This window comes from Amblyomma mixtum, chromosome 1, assembly GCF_055824585.1.
Source record: "Amblyomma mixtum isolate Tamu chromosome 1, ASM5582458v1, whole genome shotgun sequence".
Taxonomy (NCBI): domain Eukaryota; kingdom Metazoa; phylum Arthropoda; class Arachnida; order Ixodida; family Ixodidae; genus Amblyomma; species Amblyomma mixtum.
In genome coordinates this window covers 77,240,216-77,263,139 of record NC_143012.1, presented here as the reverse complement: position 1 = coordinate 77,263,139, position 22,924 = coordinate 77,240,216, and the positions used below count along the sequence as shown (strand labels likewise).

Here is a 22,924-nt window from a genome sequence, read left to right as displayed (position 1 = left end):
TCATGGTACACCGCCAGCGTTCCAGATGGGTCGTAGTGACCTTGGGCCTCACGGAGGAGTTTTGCTGATCTGCAAGTCCTGTATACCGCGTAAAAGCCACTTATATCTAGACTAAAACTAGGCGTATCGTTTTCGCCTAAGCTGGTTCTTAGTCTCTTTAGTTACGAGGTCTTTAACGCAGGCTAAGCAAAACAAGCTGTCCAGTGTCTGTAGCAGCCTACAAAAGTATCATTCGTAACCGCATTATGCCTAATGGCAAACATCTCGAATAAAAAAAAACACAGTTCATCAGAGCCATAGCTTCAATGCGTAAATAGTCATTCACTTCTTTACCAATATCTCCTTGAACCGCAGAATAACCTCACCTCTTTGCTGCCCGCTATGATGGCGTATTCTTGAGGCCAGCCGATCACGATGAGGATCTGCACTAGCCACCATGACAGATGCTTCCTCAACGCATCTGCACTGTAGTTAAACAGCAGCCGGTCGACTGCCACCACAACACGCCCGTCCTGCACCGAAACCAATGTCCTCGAGTCCGCAGCGTCCCCACCGGGTGCGTCTACGATTGGGACCAGCCAGTTGTCGACAGTCGCGTTACGGACCGCTGCGGCGATCTTGGTTAGGCTGCTTATTACTGGCCGCGGGTAGGACTCCGGCGATCGAATGGCGTCCAGGATGAGCAGGACGTTCTTTTCGGCGGCCAGAAGTTCCTGGATGCTTCCTCCTTCTGGAACAGAAGCTCCGAAGCGGTCGTGGAACAGTCGGAGGTATTTCTCTCGGCTGTGTACCGCCTCCAGAGTGAGCACTAGGTCGAGCCAGGACGAAGCCTGCGAGGTGGGCTATGGGAAAACCGCGTGACGAGAGCAGTGAACATACAGGCACCAAGAAAGAGGAATGACAGAAAAAAACATACGACCGCCTTGCGTCGTGCATTACTACGTTTATTGTCCCCCATTTATCCGCTGAACAGCACATCCTTCTACGCCATAACCTCCACCCAGTCCAGCCTTCTTGGTCTTAGATTTTGATTGTGAGGAAAATGTGGGATATTACTAGGCACAGTTATGAAGGCATATATAGGAACGGTCTAACCTTCAGATGCATACTAAAATGTGGTTTTTAGCGTTTCTCCTGCAATCCCACAGAGTAATTAAGAATGCAATAAAAAACCAATGGGGCACGTTTGAGGCAATAAATAGCATAAAACTAGAAGCGTCCCGAGGAGCGACGTGCCGAGATATTGATTCCTATGGTGCAACCTTAAGATATGCGAAACAAGTTCCTTTCATAAACTACTTCCAGCTGAAAAATACGCTTGTCAAGTGTTTCTGGGTGTATTAACAGTCTTCGTATGCGTCTCCTTTTTTGCAACGAGCTTTAACCAAAGAGCCACATCGACACAACTGAACATAGGGGTCAGGTTTAAGAAAAGAAAGAGGCTGAAAAAAGTCGCCCAAGGATTATTAACCGCTGTGCCGTGTGACAAGTTAAGATCACTTATTTGTATGCTGCCGGAATGTTGGCTGAGGGGATTTTAACTACCCAGGCAGAGTGACGATTTTACAGGTAGGTTAATTACCTCAGTGTTGAGAGGTTTCTGCAGGCTGATGAGGTGCTTCCGTTTAAGCGACATTCGACACTGATGAATGCTACTTGTACTGGCAATTATTCTTCAGATGAACATTCTTTAACCAGAGCTCGTATTATATATCAATTTTATTTTTATTCTATTCTAATCTATTAAATTTAGCAGTTTATGACTCGCCAAAATGATTCCGCGTCTCTGCCTACAAGCTCGCTTATCGTCAAGGGTTTAGGGCAAAGGACGGGGTGTGCGACGTCGCATGCTCCTGCGGCAAAAGGCCGCAACAAAAACTGAATAGAATAAAAATAGAAGCATTTTCTTACATAGGCCCAGGAAGTTCTTTCTAGTGATAAAAATTAAATGGATCATCCAGCAAAAAGCACGACTGAACGTTTTTAGTACAGCCTTCTTACGTTCTAGGATAGAGTGTAAGTGACCGGAGACTGCATATTTCATGATGTCATGAATAGTAAAAGTGCAGATATCACTGTTTCAAGCCTTAGCGTACCGCTTCGATAGAAATCAGAAGAAATATCAGAGAGTAAGGACATTCGGCCACAAAACTAAGCGCGATTTCAAGGTTCATTATATTACAATTTCGAGTGAACAATTTTGAGCGTTGCGAAGCCACGGGTTGCGTCCAAAAGATGCAATAAGTGTTGATAAATGGCTACGAAATCAAGGTCGCTCATATTGCCCAGCTTGCCTGAATGAACAAGGCTGGCAGTCCGTTCCGGTTGACCGTGTGCATGTAGGCTCGAAACCAGGTGTCGATGCCCCACTTCAGACTCAGGGTCAGAACCGCCTCAAGCGGGTGCACCCCAGCTACTTCCGAGGATCCAAACGGCCACGGCAGGGGCATCAACTCGAACAGCTCTCGGAAGCTGTCCACGGAGGGCTGTGCTTCGTCGCTGCCCGTGCACTCCCGCAAAAAGTCGCTCACGACCCTGCGGAACATCACGTCAGTGCACGCCACACGCGTTGCTTAGAAAATAAAACTTTGTCATCATCATCAGCCTGTCTACGCCCACTGCAGGGCAAAGGCCTCTCTCATGTCTCTCCAGATAACCCTGTCCTTTGTCAGCTGCGGCCCCCGTATTCCCACAAATTTCTTAATCTCATCCGCCCACCTAACTTTTTGCCGCCCCCTGCTACGTTTACCTTCTCTCGGTATCCACTCCGTTACCCTTAAGGACCAGCGGTTATCCTGCCTTCGCATTACATGCCCTGCACAAGCCCACTTCTTCCTCTTGATTTCTACTAGGATGTCATTAACTCGCGTTTGTTCCCTCACCCACTCCGCACGCTTCCCATCTCTTAACGTTACACGTATAATTTTTCTTTCCATAGCTCGCTGCATTGTCCTTAACTTAAGCTGAACCCTCTTTGTTAGCCTCCAGATTTCTGCCTCATAGGTGAGTAGCGGTAAGACTCAGCTGTTTCATACTTTTGAGGGATAATGGTAAACTGGCATTCATGATTTGAGAGAACCTGCCACATGCGCTCCATCGCATTCTTATTCTTCTTGTTATTTCCCTCCCATCATCCGGGTCAGCTGTCACTACTTGCCCTAAATAGACATATTCCCTTACTACTTCTAGCACCGCGCCACCAATTGCGAACTGCTGCTCTCTTGCTAGACTGTTCAATACTACTTTGGTTTTCTGCATGTTAATAAAACTTGTACAACGCTAAACCTATCTTTGAATGTACATAGCAATAGCAGTAGAGAACCTTCCTATGCAAGTGCTTCTTTTAATTCACAGATTCCTAGGCCGCCGCAAGTCCTTACACCACTAAAGGCGTGGCGCAGTTGAAGGCGACGGGAGAAACACAGAGGGTAGATACCGCGGGCGGAGGAGGTTATCATGCTGACGGAGTGCACTTCCTCAGGATGATTGCCTCGGTGACAACAGCGCGTGGATAGAGTGAAAGGCGGAAAGTGAGCCGAGAAGAGAAACGGATATATCAGAATGGAGCGCCAGCGCGCATCGTAAGCCACTTTGCTAATGAAGTCGTTGTGTGCGAGCTTCCCTTAACGGCCTGACGGTACTCTGCGGCGCTTCTCAGTGTGTTTCTTGGAAGCGAGTCCTTCAACGGACCGCGTACGAAGTCTCGAAGACTTGCGGCAAGACGAACAGCAACGCTTTCGCACAGCGCCAGGGGTACAACTCTCACGATCACGAGGTGGCTCACAAGCTAGCCCGAGTTCTCTGCTTCCGGTAGCCTTAGAGCCTCCCGAGCGCTGGCGGAAAGAGGATTGTCTGCAGAATTACGGGGAAGTTATTGACCATTACAACTTGGGACGTAGGCTACTCACTAGACTCAGAATTGAATAATAGAGAAGCTGTCGCGTGGAGGCGGCTACAAACTAATACATTTATGAACCCGGTATGGGCGTACCACGTGTCTGAGGTCGCATGAAAGATGCACACACTGGTGGCGAGAGGGACGCTTTCGACCACATAATTCGGGAGTGCCCAAATTCCCCGGGGAGGGCAAAAATGTTGACCGCAGAGAGGCCCAGGAGACCCTGCTTAGAAGCCTGGAACCTGATGGTGGTGGTGGTGGAAAACGTTTATTTGCTCTATTTTACAGTCGTTTTTGCGGTTTCAAATGGAGTCTTCCATCTCATCATCAGGGTCGGTTCCCCTAGTCCAGGGCTCCGCTGAGGGTAGCTGCCCTGCGTGCACGCCTTACTAGTTCTTGTTGGTCTTTCAGGATGTCGCTGTATAGCATCCTCTCCCACTGTTCCGCACTAGGGTTTTGTGTTATGGGTAGCTCGTCTATTTTCTGGCAAGGCCATGTGGTATCGTATAGGGTTGGTTTGTCTCCACACCACGGGCACTCGTTCTCGTACTGCGAGGGGTAGATTTTGCTTAGCATGTTTAGGCACGGGAATGTTCCCGTTTGTAGCTGTCGCCATGCTACGGCGTCTTCTCTATTTAGTTGTTTGTGTGGGGGCGGGTATTTTCGTCTGATCCCTTTGTAGCTCCAGCGCACCACCATCCACCTGGCGGAAGAGGCCTCTACCAGTCAAGGACTGCCAGCCAGCCTCTAACCGCGGACGCGCAACTCCTCGTCTCTCAGGCCTGCGCGCCGTGGGCAGAAAGCATCGTCTTTGGCACTTGCGTTAAATCCTGCTGAGATATTATAGGAATTTTTTGCCTATAGTTTAATACATTTCCCACGGAATGTTAGGCGTAAATACAGTGTACTGATCAGTCCCCTTTCCACCCCATGCAAAAATGTCCTATGGCCGGCTATAGGTAATTGCCAAAATAGCTATGAAGATTTGCTGTAGCCATCTATAGCTATATATAGATTCAGCCGCATATACTTTTCTATATACAGCTGAAACAGCTATATTGTTCCGAAGCACTAACAGTAGTGGCATAGATTTTTCAATAGCTTGCAATAAGCATCGCTTCGGGTGTGTATAGACGCTCATAAAAGACCATAAATGGACAAAGCTTTTCACGTACTTCAAGAAATGCTTCGGCGCGGCTGACAAGGACAAAACGTACAAAACACACCACAGCGCGCCAACTAACAACTGATTTTATTGAAACCTGCGTCAACGAATATATGCTTTGCGCTCAACAACGAAAAAAAAAAAAACTGCTCTTCAGCGGTACAGTTATTTTAGGCCGCAGAAAAGACCAGCTTCAAACAAATTTTTGAAGCAGCAGTCATTCTTCGTTCGGGGACAAACAGATGCGCGAGCAATCAATCTGTGACGCTTCTCAAGAGAGAATTAGAATTTCTATCAAAATGATTAGATTTGGGGCATAACGATGTTCGCTTGTGTCACACGTGCCATGGGTGCTAATCATTTTGTACCTAGTGCTCTCTTCACTGCATGTTATCTTTTTCTTTATTTTTTATTTTTTTGTAGTTGATTAGCGCAAAGCATATATACTCGCTGACGCGGGTTTGAATAAAATCAGTTGTTAGTTGGCGCTCTGTGGAGTTTTCTACGTTTTGTCCTTGTGTGCCACGCCGAAGCATTTCTTGAAGCATATGGACCACCAACTGGCCAACAAAACACCCCTTCTAAGCTTTTCACATAGCCGCCCATAGGCCGTTTTTGTATGGAACGTCTGCTTCGTATTATTTCGCGGGAGATGTTCGAGTGTCAGCTGTCCAGCAGCTGTCCACCCCATGAAAGCACTCACCTGGATGCCGCAAACTCGGTCTTGCCATCGAGGAACAGGTGAACCATGTCCAGCTGGTAATCCTTGATGAGGCGCGCGATGACAGTCCGCGAACCCGACCAGCCTCCTTCGCCGCGCCGGAGCCCCTTGGAGCACACGAAGGCATCCAGGTCGACGCACGGGTCGACGCTGTAGTTGAGCGCGCCCTTGAACACTTCGGAAAGTTCCGCGCATGCGGCCGACCTGCACACACCCCGCTCCGAGTATCTGGGACCAGCGGCGATCCAGAAAAGCAGCGTCAGCGCCACCATGACCAGGACGGCGATGGACACCGCCGTCAAGACGCGGATCTTCAGGTTGTGCAGCGCGACCGATGTGTGGCTGGCCGCCTGCATTCGCATGGCCGAATCTGTTCTCAGCGAGGTCGCCTGCAGCAAACGTGGAAGAGCAAGAGCACATTAATAGCTGTAAATATCAGACACCTCATGTCTATATTATTGCGAGACCAATACTACGCTCATGAACGGCCTTTCGGGTAGCGGCGGCCGGTAGCCACGTTTTACCTTCAGAACGACCTTTGACGCCATACCAGGGGGAGAGATGGGCTACCGAGTCGAGTCGTCGCGCAGCGGCGGCCGGTAGCCACTTGTGACATTTAGAATGACCTCTAACGTCATGCCATGCCTAGTGACGTCATAGCGTGACGTCATACCAGGGTGAGAGATGGGCTACCAAGTTGAGTCGTCGCGCAGCGGCAGCCGGTAGCCACGCGTGACCTGCAGACGCGGCGCACTGCGTTCCTTTAGTTGAAGGCGCTGCGTTTTGGCTTTCGCAACCTACCAGGATTAACCAAAGCTAAGCTCCCGCCAATTTTTCTTTGCAATAGCTTCTGGTCTTGGCCTATCTGGAACGCTTATTTTAGTTCACTGGCTGAAACATGGTAAGTAGCACTAAAACACAAGGGTCAACGAAAGAAAAGATTGCGACGGGGCACACGGTAGACATCAACTTATTGCGTGATCTCTAGCGTGTGTTCGGTCGGTATCTTTTCTTTTCGTTGTCCCTTGAGTTTTATTGATAGTTACGTGTTTCAGCCAGTGAATCAAAAGCACCGACTAGCCCATCTTTATTCTTTAATCATTGTTATTTTACGTGTTTAGCCGAAATATTTCTCTGTGTCAATGCTGTCGCTGGAGTCGAGAAACAGGCCTGAATGAAGGGCGATGTGAACTCTTCCTGGTTCTGGCAATGACTTTTTTGAATGGGAACCCTCCCATTTGTTAATCAAGATAATATCAGGTGAATGCAACGTATTGTGAGTTGGTAAGGAGAGCGTAATGTTACTTTCTAAACGTAAAGGTTCTGACATACTCAACAAAGGTTGTGAAGTTTACAAAGAATGTGCAGCGAATAAATGAAGTGTGTTGAGGTCTGTGACCTGCGCATACATTCTCTAAAGTACATCTTGGCAAACGAATGTTTTCGATGAAAACTGCAGATTCCGCAATCGACGTTTCTCAGAATACGGCATTTCAGCAATGTCACAATAAGGGAGCCAAGCAAATTTCAGCTGGAGATACTGTTTGGCAAAAGATAAGTGCAAACCCTGTGCTTAACGAACGAAAATTATATATACCTAACAGTAATAATTAAGATAACGTCTACTTGCAAATGAAACTTGTTACCATGGCTAAAAAAAACAAACAAAGAGCGTCTTTCTTCGAAACTTCGTATTTCGGAAATCATTCGCCTTGTGCGTATAAGGTGACATCACGGAGATGCTGTAATCATGCTGTGAGATTCGGACGGCTTTCATTGTTTTCGTGTGGTCTCCTCGCAGATTGCTTTTATAGTTTTATCCTCCGAATATCAAAGGAGGTAAGCCTTCCGGGAAAGCAGAAAGAAGATTTTGAAACAAGATAACCTCCAGAGAAAACAAGCTTGAGCATGCTTCCGTATATTATTTCTAGAGTATCAAAAGCTGGAATAAAGTGCGGTAAAACGAATTGAAAGACAGGATTAGTGAATTGAAATATCTTTCTTCGAACAGACTCTCCGTTGGTGTCTTCGCCAAAGACTCAATTTCACCCACATTGTAAAAATCTACGATGGGCGTACCTTGAGGGGACTCACGTAAAAAGGTCACCGTGATGCCTCCCTATGGCTGCTTCTGTGTTCATTGTCTTTTTTTTTGTGGCACCCAGCTTCCACTAGACAAAAACAGATTTCAGATCATTGCACGTTATGACTCAGGGGCAGTGGTGCGGCATGCTTCAAGAACAACTGAAAGTCTGCTGATACCGTAATTATTATATTTCCACAATCATCATCATCGTCAGAAACCCGGCTATGCCCACTGCTAGGCAGAGGCCTCTCCCGTGACTCTCCAACTAACCCTGTCCTTTGTCAGCAGCGGCCACCATACCCCCGCAAACTTCTTATTTCCTGCCTTCGCATTACATACCCTACACAAGCCCATTTCTTACTCTTGATTTCGACTAGGGTGTCATTAACTCCCGTTTGTTCCCTCACCAATTCTCGCTGCTTCCGGTCTCTTAACGTTACACCTATCGCATTTCTTTCCATACTTCGCTGCGTTGTACTTAACTTAAGCCGAACCTTTTTTTTTTTGTTAGCCTCTACGTTTCTGGCCCATAGGCGAGTAACGGTATGATGCAGCTGTTGTATACGTTTACGCAGTCGTGGCCTAGTGGTCTGGGCGTCCGCTTCGGCTGCGGGAGGTGGTTGGTTCGAAACCCACCGCCGGACACCCACCGGTAAAAATGGGTACAAGCCACCCCCGGCCCGGCGCCCGGCTTCTTCAGGGGTGTGGGCTTGGAGGAGGCTCCGCAAACCCCGCTGCGCCCCTTCGGGGGCAACCTAGTTTCGAGCACTCAGCCTGCAACGGTGGTTCGTGTTTCACTGCAAAGTGAAGAGTTCCGACTCAAAACTCGTACGCTCTAACCAAGCGTGTCTCAAGACAAACACTGTAAGCGATCCTTCGTTCCGAAGAGAAAACTTCAGAGTGTCACAGCTGACTAGACATGCCGGTTTTTCCGGCTGTCTGACTTGCGAGAAAAAAAAAAAAAGGGCCACAAATTGGGCTTATGCCGCACGAGGCGGACTTAGGGTTGCTTGGCGGGGGAACTTATCACTCATCCGTCAAGGCAACTGTTTGGTCTAAGACCCTTTTCCCAAGCATCTCACCCTAGAAGAGCCGAGCACCAGGCCAGGGGAAATCTTGTACTCATTAAAGAAACCAGTGGGTGCCCGGCGGCACTGGGGATCGAACCCAGCAGCTCCCGAATGCGAGGCGGATGCTCTACCACAAGGCCACGCTTCGGTTTTTTTTTCTTTATTGAAGGCCACGCTTCGGCCACGCTTGTATACGTTTCTCCTGACGGATTTTGGTAAACTGGTATTCATGAATTGAGAGAACTTGCCATACACGCTGCACCCATTTCCATAAGCGAGGGAGTAAATAACTGGCATTGGTTGGTTTATTGGTTGGTTTATTGGGGTTTAACGTCCCAAAGCAACTCAGGCTATGAGGGACGCCGTAGTGGAACTCTCCGGAAATTTCGACCACCTGGGGTTGATAGCGCTAGCCGTGTCCCCCGTCGATGTTTATAGAATGCTGCGTTAGGCACAATTTAAGTCTAAGTACACAAATTAGTGTTCCTGTGAGATTAAGGGCCAAGGCTCAAAGATAACAGGACCCGTGGACAGTAACACTCGGGCTCTCTGCTGTCGATCAACAACCACACTGATTCAGATGAGATATGAAATTTGATGGGAGTCACCTTCCCGTTTTATCATATTTTGTGTATATACTTCTTCCTGTGAGCCTTTTTTTTTCGATAACGAAGCAAATGAGTCGAATACTTGATAACAACACTTTATGAATTGCTTTGCACAAGCGACACATATGTTACGGAGCCGTGGCGCACATTTCGATTGAAGCGGTATTCCTAGTTCCATCAGTTGGAACAGTTTTACCCTGGCTAAAATAATACCCGTCACTAAGCGGGAAGACCACCTGCAGCTCAACAAAAGCTACCATATCGCCGATTAGGAATGGGGCAGTAGACGTCGATGCAGGAGCCACTATCTCATAATGAGTTCACCTATTGGGCTTTGGCTGTAAGTCCCGCTGATATAAAGCAATTGCGTATCAGGCTATTTTCATAAGCAGTATTATACACACCGGAAGACTTCAGCGAACAAAGTTTGGATGTTTTAAATATCGATCCCGACCTAGAGTAGTCACGTCGGTGGTACTTCTTTAGAAGTAAAGAGTTGAGATGGCACCAATGCTTACTGGTTTTCTGTGAGCTCCACATACTGCAAAAGTACATGCTCTAATTGTGCGTGAAAGTGGCGGAACTTGACTCTACTCTCTCCGTAATGTGTCATGTGCGAACTAATCAGCTCTAAGAAGCCTGTAGGCAATCAGAGTACTTGAACTTTTTTTTGTTCCACTCTGGGGTAAATTTATCACGCGTAAAAACGATTGCTCTAATGAAGACTGCAAATGCGCAGCAATTTGGAGGGATGCATCAAGAACAATTTTTGGGGGATGATTCTGCTTACCAGGTCTCTGAGCGCCGATATTGAGTTCGCAAAACGCGCATCTGTATTAGAGCGGCGTCGAAGGCTTCGGAAGCTTCTTGTCGTCTTGGCGCTGCAAGTAGCGGTGATTGGAGCGGCGGGCGCGTCATTATTTCCGGTTTGACCCAGTAGTTTAGCTTGTGGTGATACAACTTTCACTACAGAGACCGATTTCGTCCCGGCGTTTTTCTCCGCTTTTTCTTCAATTCCTCCACCTATTTCGTTGTCAGACCTCGCTAATTTGAGTACGGCTTTGATATCCGTATCCGCTTTTCCCTTGTTGCTTGACTCTTCGACTCTGGCCGCTTTTTCCGAAATGGCGTTTGTCATGGCCGTCGCATTGGAGGCTCCACCTTGTGCACTGACAGCAGCGCCCTTCAAACTTTCACCTTCTTCGGCTTGGGGAGCGTCGGTAGCCGATCCAGAGGCCATTAAACCTTGGACCTCCACGCGCTGGCTCTCGCCATCACTCTTTCTTTCTTGCTTCCCTGAAGCTATTTCCTCAAGACAGGGTTCCTGGACAGCCGCGCTCCCTTCCGACACTTTGGCCACCTCTTCGCCTTGTGGCGGAAGTAGATGTGGATCCAGGCTGGGTTTTTCCTCAGCGTTCCCTTCGGAACTGCTTGTGCCAATGGTGACTTTGGATTTACTCCGTTTAGAGCGAGATTTTGAGAGCTCTGTTGCATCGGCTTTGGCGTCGGCACTTCGGTCGAGCTTGCGAGTGGACTGTCTCCGCTTGCGCTGCTTTCTGGTTGACTTCTGCTGTGACGTTAGTCCAGAGGTGTTCTCGATATCCTTGGGGTTTTCCGGCTGGTCCTTGGCCAAAAATTGAGTTTGGGCGTTTACAGCTGAAGGTGGAGGCTGGTTCTCCGGCTTGCAGATGCCGGGATTCATCGGTGGCGGCTCACTCTCGACGGTAGAAGATAGAATTGCGGATGAGTACTTTGGAGCGACGCTGATTTTATCTTGAGTTTCCTCTTCGAGTAATCTGTGTTTCTCTGAGGGGCTGCCTGAGCCTCTGGGACTCCCAGTTGATTTTTTATCTTCGGTCATGTTCAGTACTTAGTATACACCGAAGCAGTAAGTATTCCTTGCAAGTTGGGTACTCTTACTGGTGGAGGCAAGGAAGGGGGCAGAGAGAGTTACGGATGGTGGGGCCCTGGAAATAAAAAAAAGATATTTTAGGGGCGTGGCGTTTAGGGTCTACCTTCCCATTTTATGTACACGGTCATTGATTTATAAAGGCTTGAGTGCATGAGACTCATATAAACATTATAGGTCTCAGCAAGTTGGAGCTCAGATTAAAATAAAGAAGAGGACTTCAGATGCAAACATTTAGAAGCATCAAAGAAACTTTGAGATCCTTTGGATGAAACATTCTGGAATGAAATGGGGCGTTCTTTAGGGTTTCCTTTGGTCAACTGAAGGTCCCAGAGTGTGTCCTTTCAGGCTTGCGGCTCTGAACGGCTACGGTGAACGGTTACGGTTTGGCGGCTTGGAACAGTGGCCGTGCTCGCCTAGCCGCATGGACATACGCAGTCAGTCTTTCACTTGTTCCTTGCTATGAACAAAAAAAAACAACGCCAGGAATAATCCGACTGGCCACGCAGTGATTGCTGCTGTTATTGAGACTGCGAACGGTACCCTACAGTGAAATTTGTTTAGAGTCTAGACAATCTATAGGGGAGTCATTAATGAGTGCATATCTGACGGGCAACTGTGGCAAGCTGTTTTAAAATTTTGCTACCCTGTCACAATCGGAAAGTATTTCTGACAAAAATCTTTTACCGATACATCGTAAGTGCACTCGCAGATATTCTATGATGTAAAAATGTTGAATATGTACCTAAAAAGTAAAGGAATAAATTTTCTTCACAAGTGCGTCCCAATTTTTGAATTTCATGTCCTGATGGGTGTCTCAGCATACGTTCTTTCTTTTAAACAACTTGTATCGGGTGTAATGTCTTTACAGATTTGCAGTGCATTCGAATAAAATGACGGAAGTTTTCGCCTGACAAGCCTCCTCGTTTTCTAGAACTACATAGCGCCGAAGAATTTAAGATAGTTTGAAGGAATTTATTTTTATTTATTCCGTGTACCCTCAGGGTTAGAGGAAATTACAGAGGGAATGTTCACATGAAGTTACTAAAACAATGTACAGTGGAGCAATGTATATCGTAGTACAGAAATGGATGGCTCCTAGGTATACATCATTATCTAATGGGTTCTTATGTTCTGGTTCATAAAATATAATACAGTGCATGTATAGGAACTGATAGTACGAAATGTATAGATGTTTACAGTGCATATGTAGAGTATCGGAATTGGTAGTGCAAAAATTATAGATGCTCGTACTTATACGATGCTATCTAATGCTGTCTTGGAGTGTTGGTTATCAGCAATTGAAGCGGTTGATTCGGGAAGTTGATTCCACTCAACAGCTATGCGCGGAAGGAAGGACTGAATAATGGCACTGGTTTTGCATAATGGCATTTCGACTTTGCCATTGTGATCTAGCTTTGATGAAATGTAGTGGGGAGGGGAGATCGGTTTGTCGCGAAAAGAAGGATGACGAAATATCTTGTGGAAAAGTGAAAGTATAAGGGCTTTAATGCGATATCCTAAGGATGGCAGGCCAAGATTTAATTTCATAGCAGAAATGCTGGCAGTTTGGTTATAACTGGAAACAATAAAAAGAGCACAATTGTTTTGTGCCATTTGTAAGCAGTAAATTAGGTTTTCTTGAGAGACTTCCTAAACTGCTGCAGCACACACGAACTTTGAGCGGACCAATAACTTATATAACTGTAGTTTTAGGGAAGAAGGTCCCTTAGTAATACTAGGTTTTGGGTACCCCTGTATGTGATTAGCATTGTTAGTTACGTATGAAGTGTCGATGGACCAATTGAGGTTGCTAGTAATACGAATACCAAGATATTTGTAAGACGAACAAGGATCCAGAGGTACATTATTAATGTGCTAGGTAGGTAGTTGGCTAGAAGTTCTGGACACACGCAGAAATTTACATTTCTTGGTGTTTAATTCTATTGAACATCATTAGCACCAAATAGAGAAAGCGTTAAGGTCTGCTTCAAGAGAAGGTATGTCATTGTCAAATATTATTTTCCTGAAGGTCACAAAATTATCTGTGATAAACTGAACGTTGGAGGAAACACAACAGGGTATATCATTAATGTAAATTAAAAAAAAAGTAGAGGGCCAAGCACCGATCCTAGTGGTACACTGGACTGTAGTCTACATGGCTGCGAGTTTGAGTCATTAGCAGCAACAAAATGCGAACGGCTAGAAACAGAGCACTAGAATCAACCAAGAGTTCGGGATCAATGATAAATCGACGTAACTGACACATTCGAAGGTTATGGCATACTTATGCCTTTCAAAAAATAAAAAAAATATACAGTCGGCAAGTGAAGAGCGGTAAAGTACGACGTTTAGCTTCTGCGTAAATGATACTCGTTGTGTTTCACATGAATATGACAACCTTCTGTCGACAACGATGAGGCATTAAAGGCTTTCACCTTAAAAGAGCTATGACGCTTGCACGATGGGAAGGTAGTGCAGCTTTAGCTGGGTGCTTCCTAGGGCCGCGATTTAGCTCAGTAAATATGGCGACGCTGAGCATGATCGGCCTGAGTGTATGTCAGGGAAGTGGCGTTACAATGGTAGTGAAATCGCAGGAGCATACCTCGTTTTCCAGCGTTGATTGTCGAGAGTGGCTTTGGAAGAGCAGTCCAGGTGTCCTGTTAGTGGCGAACTTAGTGTCGTTATCCGGAACAAGGTAATTTTTCGTTGGACCCTCGGTGAAGGACAGCGCCCGAACACGCTCGAAATCTTTTTCTTCGCCGCCGAGCATGGGGTCAATGATGTCCCACCGAATATGAGAGACTGCTAAATTTCCCGATTGTGATATCTCTGGGTAGTAAATGTGTTTCTCAAGGCAACAGGTAAATAAGAAAAAGACACAGTAGAACCAGAGGAGGTTCTAGCAAATCAAATGAAAAGTATTGCAGCTGTGCGCTGTGTCTTGTACTTATCCCTTTCAGCCCTAGTGTTGTCAGATGAGAACACAACACAAATGTTACACTCGAGCATCGGTACCAGACGTAAATACTAATAAATATTATTAGAATAGTTTCTCCGGAATCCCTGTTGCTGTTAGTATCACTGTTCTGGCATTCCCACACAATTCCCACTACGTTCCGTGGTCTAAGGAAGAAGAAGCAGCAGCATGGTGGGCGTGGCTGAAGAAGCCGAGGTACCTTGGCCTTGGTACCTTGGTACCTTGGAATCTCATCGACTGCCTTGCTAAAGCTTAGAGCATTTTCTTTTTTATGCTTTATTAAATTTCGAATTAATCTCTTCTTTTTTTCCCTCCGTCTCTCTCTCTGTCTTCAATCCAAACTCCTACCTTTTTTTACTCCCCGCCCTCCTTGTGGTAGACTCCCCCGGTGTTGCTCTCCCGTGTGTTTTTCTTTTGCCTTTAGTATGCACAAGTGAATAGCAACCTTTACCTCCCGATTCTTGGTCAATACCCCAGTGTGGGTATATGCCATCTTTTCAAAGGCTAACAACAACAACAACAGAAGCCGAGGGGCAGCAAAAATTTTGAAGCAAAAGCTTCATTGCAGGACCCACGGGTCAAGGAGCTGGCATGACAGATAACTTGCCGTTTTATGAATAAGTGAACCACTGATTTGTAAGCAGGCACAAGCGAGATGCATTGTGCCTCGTGCAAGCTATGAGTTTAGATCTGCTGGGCTTCGCGATGAGTATTACTGAAGCTTTACATGAAGCTCAATAGTAGAGGGCGCTACAGATGGGGAATATTTATACAGAAAGAACGTTGACTCACAGTGGCGGAAAAGAACTAGAAAACTAACCAGTAAGTATGCCGGTCATGAGGACGGAGAAAGAAAGAGCATTAAACGACAGGTCAAAAACGCGGAAGTTAAAAATTGGATGAATTCAATGGAAAAGAAACATAGTGTAGAACTATATCGATTCTGGAAAAGGCAGATCAAGAAAGAATTTTTCTATGATAACTCAAGAGGCAGTGCCCTACTTTTTGAAGCTAGATCAGGGTGTCTTAGAACGCGCAGCTACAAAAAGAAATTTAACGAAGAAGATGACACATGTGCAGTGTGTGGTAGATCTGTGGAAACAATTGAACACCTCATAATAAAATGTGATGGTATCCATCCGGATGTCGATGCAGGCACAGTCACTCTTTCTGAGGCCCTAGGGTTTAAAGATAACAATGGTCATGTAAATAAATCTGCAGTGGAAGTCAGCAAAAAGCGATTGGAGGATTGGTGGCTGAAAAGCAGAGATGTGGCATAAGGTTAGAATAGTAGGAAACCGTAGGCAAAGGTGATGGAGAATCTTAATGAGAATTGCCAACACAGTAAACAAAAAAAATTATAAATAAAGAAAAGCTGAGCATGGTGGCAATTGCCACCACCCCGTTTCAAAGGGGGCGCTCCTATCCATCCATCCATCCATGCATTGGCTTTGTTCACAAGCAAGGCTGTGCAAGTTTTGAACACGTATTTTGTTTACATGGGGTACTATCAGCTGGAACAAAGGCCTGTCTACGACGCGAACGAGGAGAACGACACATAACGCAAGGAAAACAGGAGAGAGCGGCGTTTTTTGTGCAAAAAAGTAAAAAAGGAAAACATTCTATAGAGCTTTCAGCAGCTCAAAATGACAATTTTTTCCTTCACTTCTCTGTTGTGAACTGCCGTAACCAAAGCAGTCCCCTTCGCATTTTACCCCGAATAAGCCGTAACGCCACATTTTGACACCATACCTTTAAATAAAATAGTACTGGCCCAATAAGCTTAAAATTTTTAATGCATGGTTATGATGTTCAAGACATTGCGAAAACACAAATAGGAAAGCTGCGACTGCAATACAAAATCCATGGTCGAAAGGTTAGAGTTTAACTACAGTCATTTCTGGTTGCCGTTTACGCCTCAATGCTTTCTAAAGAGGAATTATGGCCTAGAAACATCGTAAGACTACATTAAAAAATGGCTTGCACGAAAGACGGCTTATGGTTTATGGGAGTTTAACGTCCAAAAGTGCCTCAGGCTATGAAGGACGCCATAGTGAAGGGCTCCGGATAATTTCGACCACCTGGGGTTCTTTAATGCGCATTGATACCGCACAGCACATCTACAATTTCGCTTCCATGAAAATTTGACCACCACGTCCAGAATCGAATGCGCGTCTTTCGGGTCAGTAGCCGAGCACCATAACCACTGAGCCACCGTGGCGTCTACTCATACGAAGGAGTCAGCAAAAGTGACCTCAATGCAGTATGTTTTACACTGCAAACACGGGACTTCAGGAAGTTAACGACAGCCATATGATTCGAATTATCCCCTCGGGCGTAAAAAAATTAAGCCTGAATCTGCGGCGTTAGACTACTTTTTGTTCCGTATTACAATAAGCAAATATCCATATATAATAAAAAAGAAAGAACTCCAGGCCTCGCCTTGCAGAGAACGGTGTACACGAGACATGGTCTCGTCCGGCGAGTGACACACCGACAGTGAGCAAAAAGATCCCGATTGAAGAAAGCGGCACCACATAAAATATAGCGACGGAGCGGGCATGCGTTCGAGGCCCTCGACAGCTCAAAAAAAAAAAAAAAATTACGAGCGCTAACACTCTAGCGCGGCAGAAGAAAAGTACACTGTATTGTGAGGAAAAGAACCGGAACTTTACGCAGAGTTGCAGTATCTGCCAGTCATGACGCAATATATGTGCCAATGAGGACATGAGTTGGTGGTTGTGAGGCCAGTGCAGATGATATGATGACACTTCAATGGTGTCGACATCATATCTTCCCCTCACGGCACTCAGAAAACAAAATCTTACAGGGCTTCAGCTCAGCTCACTGAGAACACGGACGCTGCGCTCCCTCTGACCAGACAGGTTCAGCCGACACGGTGGCTCAGTGGTTACGGCACCCGGCTGCTTACCCGAAAGACACCGTTTCGATTCCGGCCGCGGCGGCCGAATTTCGATGGAGGCGAAATTCTTGAGGCCCGTGTACTGTGCGATCTGAGTGCACGTTAAAGAACCCCAGGTGGTCGAAATTTCCGGCGCCCTTCACTACGGCGTCCCTCATAGCCAGTGTCGCTTTGGGACGTAAAACCGTAATAAACCAAATAAACCAACTCTCATTGTCTCAGTCTCTTTGGGAAGTTAAACCCAATCAACCAACTAACCAACGCGTCATCATAGGCCATAAATATATCATATTTTCATAAATATAAGGTTTCATTATAACAATCAATGTATTCTCACATCCCCTTGCATTTTTGCAAGCGCCTTTTGTTTCTCTATTAACGTTTTAGCTGTCGTGAAAGGCGTAAAAATTGGTGTTCCGTGGCAGTCTTAACTGTCCGATGCGAGCTATGGAAACACTTGAAAAGGAAGATTTTGCTACATATCGCAAGAATGAACCATTACTACGAATATCTGATTCAGAGTATCTTGCAATTTTCTGATTTCAAAATTTTAATCCGGGAATGTTGGATGGACCGTTTCCTCCCTCTCTGGCTTCGTTCTTTTATGCGCCATAGCTTTTCCTCACTCACTGCTCCTGGTTTGCTGCTGCATAAAACTGCAGTTTGCTGCAGAGGAGATTCTTCCACACGGCAGCACTCTGGCTACGAGCATTTCGTGACGCTGTGGAAGGGACACCTGAAGGCTCTACCAGTTAGAAACGTACGGTGAGGCACCGCAATATTTGCTGTGTGGTATAAAGAATTTGAAGACGAAGCGGCTCGCGTTGTGCCGACCCTGGTTCACAGCGCGCTGCGACTGTGCGGCGAAAGTGTTACTCCAGCAATGCACTTAAAGGCAAAATTTTCACTTCTCGATGCCTGCAGATTTCAGAGTGTTAGCTCTGTTACTCGCGGTACTGAAGGTCGTGTGAGTATGCAACACTAGGTCATTGTTAAAAATGGTGGCTGCAGTGGTTAGCGTTTGCAAAAACAAAATTTGCATATCACGTGACCAACATGGCCGCCATAATAAGTAACCATTGGTGGTATCCACCAGCTACCAGGTGGTGCGCCACCAGATGCCAGAGTGGTACCATACCATGTGACCCAACCGGTTGCAAAGCAAACAGCTATACTGATAAGCAGCACCCAAATGCGCATATAGTACCACACTTTCGACTCCCCGTAAATACCCCAGTGTGCAAAGAGCTGGATTGGACCACTGAGTGGTACCATTGGTACACAGACTGGGAACCACCTAAGTTGCGGAGAATATTCGGATTGGCATCAGGTAGTTCAAGCAATTCGGCGTATTATGGAGCATAAAATTTAAAAAAATTGGCAGAAGCTTAGCTTGGTTAAGCCTAGTGGATTGCGAAAGCAAGGACGCTGAACTTGTAGATGCACACATATCAAGAGATGTTGAACGCATTCGCCTGGCTGCATAATATGCATGCCGTTTAGCTAAACGTTGTTCTCGCTCTTCATCCGTTTCTTCCGCACGCCGCCGCTTCTTAGTTGCAGCACATCGTTGCAGCTTCACCTTACACACATCATCCGACATATCGTGGAGGATTCGCTGGGACGATCGCGACGAGCCGAGTTGGGGGGGGGGGGGGGCGCTTTTCCACAGCTGGCATGACGTCACGTACAGCGAGCGCCCCTCGCGGCAGCGGCGCGCAGCTGCGGTATGCAGGATTCGCTGGGACGATCGCGACAAGCCGAGTTGGGGCCCCGCTTTTTCATAGCTGGTATGACGTCACACATAGGTCACGTTTAAGGTCAATGGTGGATTCTCCGGGACGACGGCCAAGAGCGGAAACCTCGAGCAGTATTGCTTTCGCAATAAAAATTCAGGGAGGCGCTTTGTTGACCTAAAGTGCGGTGAGGCGAAAGCCTTAAACGCCGTGTTGCTGCTTGTGTCACTGATGTGTGGTTAAGATGTTAAGCTTCGCCTGTAAGAGTGGAACGCGACAGTGTCTTGCAACGCTGTTAGGGGGTACACAGAACGCCATCGTCCGTTCGGCTCTACGCCTCACTCGTCGAGAGACTCAGCGCCTACTGGCGGGCGTCTGCAAGACGTGTGGTGCTTCGGCTCCGTCATTTTTTGACAGGAGCCACGACTCAAGTCATTGGATCCCATCAATTTCGCTCCCTTTGGATTCGGCAAGTTCTTCGGCACCCGTGGACACCAAATTCATATAGGTGGGCCCCCTTTTACAAATTTTAATGCGGTTTTTCCTTCCCGCCTCCGGCGCCGACGCTAAGCCTAACGGCTGCGCCGGCGTTCGGCTGTGAGGGAGCCGCTTCTTTCGGCAAGATGGAAGAAAAACTTCTGCAACGCGGCTATGACCCGGACGCCATGTCTTGGTCGACCGTTCCCGTCACTGTGGAACCCAAATCGGCACCCGCGGACTCGATCCGCAATGCAAATCTTCTGCGTCTGCTTGAGCGCCGGTCCAGACGCGAGGCCAAGATAGCGGCGAACGCCACGCAAACCACCGACAAGGCTGCTGCTACCCGCCAAGCTCCCGCCTCGCAAAAGGCGAAGGACGCCGGCCCAAAGGGCCGCAACCCTGTTACCAAGTGGAGGCCCAAGCCTTCACCAAAATTTCACCTAGACGACTTTGTCATCGTCATAAAGCCCCGGAAGTCATTGGCCATCCGGGACGTCTTTCAATACGGCGAGCTCGGTGCCGCGTTCGGCGCTTTCCTCGGGACGCCTAAGGCGTCCGAGTTGAGCCTCCTTTTATGCAAGGACCAAATTTTTATCCTCGCCAGCACCCGGAACGCCCACGTCGCAGACCGTCTGCTGGGAGATTTTTCCATCAAATCGACCATAGGAGATGTGCCTCTCGCCGGCCATCTCAAAGAACATGACGAGGTCGTCTGTTATGGAGTCATTACGGTGGCCAACCATGAGACGTCCGAATCTCTTCAACCTAGCGTGCAGTGGGAGGAGCGGCACTCTACTGGATATCCGCAAGTTCGGCAACTCCAACAAGGCCCGGCTCACCTTTGCCGGCACGGTTAAGCCAAAATACGTCCACTACAACTCTGAAATCGTCTCAGTGCAGCCGTATTTGCGCACTATTCCGGCCTGCAGCTTGTGTGGAACTGTCGGCCATCGGGCAGACGCTTGCCCCAACCCAGCACAAGATAAGTGTGACCTGTGTGGACAGAAGGCACCCATAAAAGAGGGGGTGCGGGCCCCTCACCAGTGTGTGGCCAAGTGTGCAGTTTGTGGTGGTGGCCATGCCACGAACTCGCGGGACTGCACTGCAAAATACCGTCCCAACAAGCCAGCCGCCCCTAAGGGCGGGAAATCCAGCGTGACGGGCAGGCAGCCACATCACCCTGGTAGCGTCGGCAGCGACGCTTCAAAACAACAGACGCCTACCAGCGGGAAGGACGTCAAGGGCTGTCAAGTGCCACCACCGCCCCCACACGGCGGCCAGGAGAAGCAAGCCCGCTCCCAAGACAAGGATGGCGCGGCCGGTTCCTGGGCCAACGCTGTCAAAAATGGCAAACAGGTGAGCGGTTCAGGCAGGGTTGCCTCCTCCTCCCACCCGTTCTCCCCTGCCCCTCGCTCGGCGGCTGACGCTGAGCTCCACAACCTTGTAGCTTCTCTCCGGGCCCAAAACGAGATGCTACTTGCCAAAATTGAAGCCTTAGAGGCTAGAACAACTCCCCATCCCCCTAGTAACCCCGACACAGAGGCTATGGAGAGCGAGACGGCGGCGACACCGGCTATGGAACCTTCCCTTGCTGAACTCGAAGCCCGTCTCAATGCCAAATTTGACACCTTGTTGGAGACAGCGATGGAACGCCTTATAGCTCGAGTCATGGAGGCTATCCCCTCTATGATCGCTCAACACGTCGCGAGTAACCCCCGCCTTTCTCGCAGAGCCGGCCCCCTTAAGGACGTATCTGGTCGGCCCTCTAGATTATCCCGGCGAGTCAATGACCTCGACGATGACGAAGACAGCTGCCCCCTTCCAGGTGCTGAGCTTCAGCCCCTGGTATCTGGCTCGGGGGCAGCCTCACTACCACCTATCACGTCAAAATCTGAGCATGGCGGGACACCCTCGGTATAGGCGCTCCCCCCTTTCCAAATCGGCTTCCCCCATTACGATTACTCAATGGAACTGTCGGGGGCTCCGGTCCCGTTCCAAGCGCGCCGACCTCCGGCTTTTCCTATCAACCTTTGAGCATTTGCCAGCGGTGGTTGCCCTCCAAGAGCCAGGGAAAGGCGCCACACTAACAAATTATACGACGTTCCAGCAGGACCCCTCGTCTTGTCTCTGCGTTCATAGAAATTATACAGCCAACCAGGTCGACTTTGACATACAACTTGAATACTCCTATGTAATGGTGACCCTCCTCCCACTCCGCAAGCAGGACCCACCGTTACACATACTCAATATATACTGCAATCCGAAATTGCCGAATGTATCATTCGCGGACCTCTTTAGCCGCGCGCTGAGAGTTGCGGGTCGGGACCCCCTCCTGATTGTGGGCGATTTCAACGCTCCCTCTCGGATGTGGGGTTACTGCCGTGAAGAGAAGCGGGGACGCAAGTTGGCGGAGCTTGCGTCAACGCTGGGCCTCACTCTTCACACTGACCTCATCCATCCAACTCGTATAGGCAACTCCGTGACAAGGGATACGTGTCCGGACTTGACCTTCACCCACAACATTCAGTATGCAGACTGGGTCAACACCGAGGAAACCCTCGGCAGCGACCACTGCCTCCTGAACATTACGATTAGGACCTATCCTTTCGCGCGACCAACAACACAAGCCCGACTCCCAGATTGGACCAAGTTCAGGCAAAATTATAACACTGCCACACCAATACATGAACAAGGCTACCAGTCTTGGTCAGAACAATTGGTCTCTAGCGTTCGCTCCTCCGAAACTGAAATTCAGCTCTCAGAGGCGGTTTCTGATGTGGACAACCACCTGCTCCACCTCTGGGAGGCCCGGCATTGCCTCGTCCGTCGGCGGCGTCGGAAGAAGCACAACCGGAAACTTAAAGCTCGCATCGCCGAGCTCACTCAACGAGCGGCTGAGTATGCGGCCCAACTCGCCGACTCCAACTGGGTGGCACGATGCAACACGGCCGCGCGGCAAATGTCCAGCCGGAACACGTGGCGACTTTTTCGCGCCCTAATTGACCCCACGCAAACACGCACGGAAACTCAAAAACACCTCCAAAGAGCCATACACAGCTTTCAGGGCAACACAACTCAGTTGGCGCACAAGCTCCGGGACCAGTACTTGTGCACCACCCAGGACCCCCGCGGGCCGGCGTACTCTTATGCAGGTTCTGAGAACGTTGAGCTGGATCAACCGTTCCAGCTCCATGACCTGAGGGCGGCCCTGGCAAAAATGAAACGTGGCACCGCTCCGGGTCGGGACAAAATTACAGTCAAATTGTTAGCCAACCTCCCCGACCCGACATACTTGTCTTTACTGAATTACATTAACTCAATCTGGCTTGGGGAAGTACCACTCCCCAT

At 48.2% G+C, this 22,924-nt stretch overlaps 1 protein-coding gene across 2 annotated transcripts; it reads right to left on the bottom strand.

Annotated features, from left to right (window-relative positions):
* Window positions 1-681: 681 nt before the first annotated feature.
* On the bottom strand, window positions 682-12,157 carry LOC149366842 (uncharacterized). 2 transcript variants are annotated; one of them, XM_089552684.1, is made up of 3 exons: window positions 10,339-12,157; window positions 5,767-6,173; window positions 682-842 (listed from the first exon to the last, which is right to left on the bottom strand). In XM_089552684.1, exons 1-3 carry the CDS (start codon window positions 11,407-11,409, stop codon window positions 809-811), a joined length of 1,512 nt encoding a protein of 503 aa, XP_089408810.1. In that variant the 5' UTR covers window positions 11,410-12,157; the 3' UTR covers window positions 682-808. The 2 variants fall into 2 exon arrangements, with proteins under 2 accessions (XP_089408810.1, XP_089408800.1); XM_089552674.1 differs by having other exon boundaries at window positions 700-2,535.
* Window positions 12,158-22,924: the final 10,767 nt, after the last annotated feature.

What these genes read in the sequence shown, in the direction of transcription:
- LOC149366842 (XM_089552674.1), bottom strand. Translation starts at nt 11,409, where the DNA reads ATGACCGAAGATAAAAAATCAACTGGGAGTCCCAGAGGCTCAGGCAGC. An exon ending in TATCGGCGCTCAGAGACCTG is followed by an intron (nt 6,174 to 10,338) that starts GTAAGCAGAATC and finishes CGTTTGCTGCAG; the next exon opens with GCGACCTCGCTGAGAACAGA. An exon ending in ACCGAGTTTGCGGCATCCAG is followed by an intron (nt 2,536 to 5,766) that starts GTGAGTGCTTTC and finishes GATGTTCCGCAG; the next exon opens with GGTCGTGAGCGACTTTTTGC.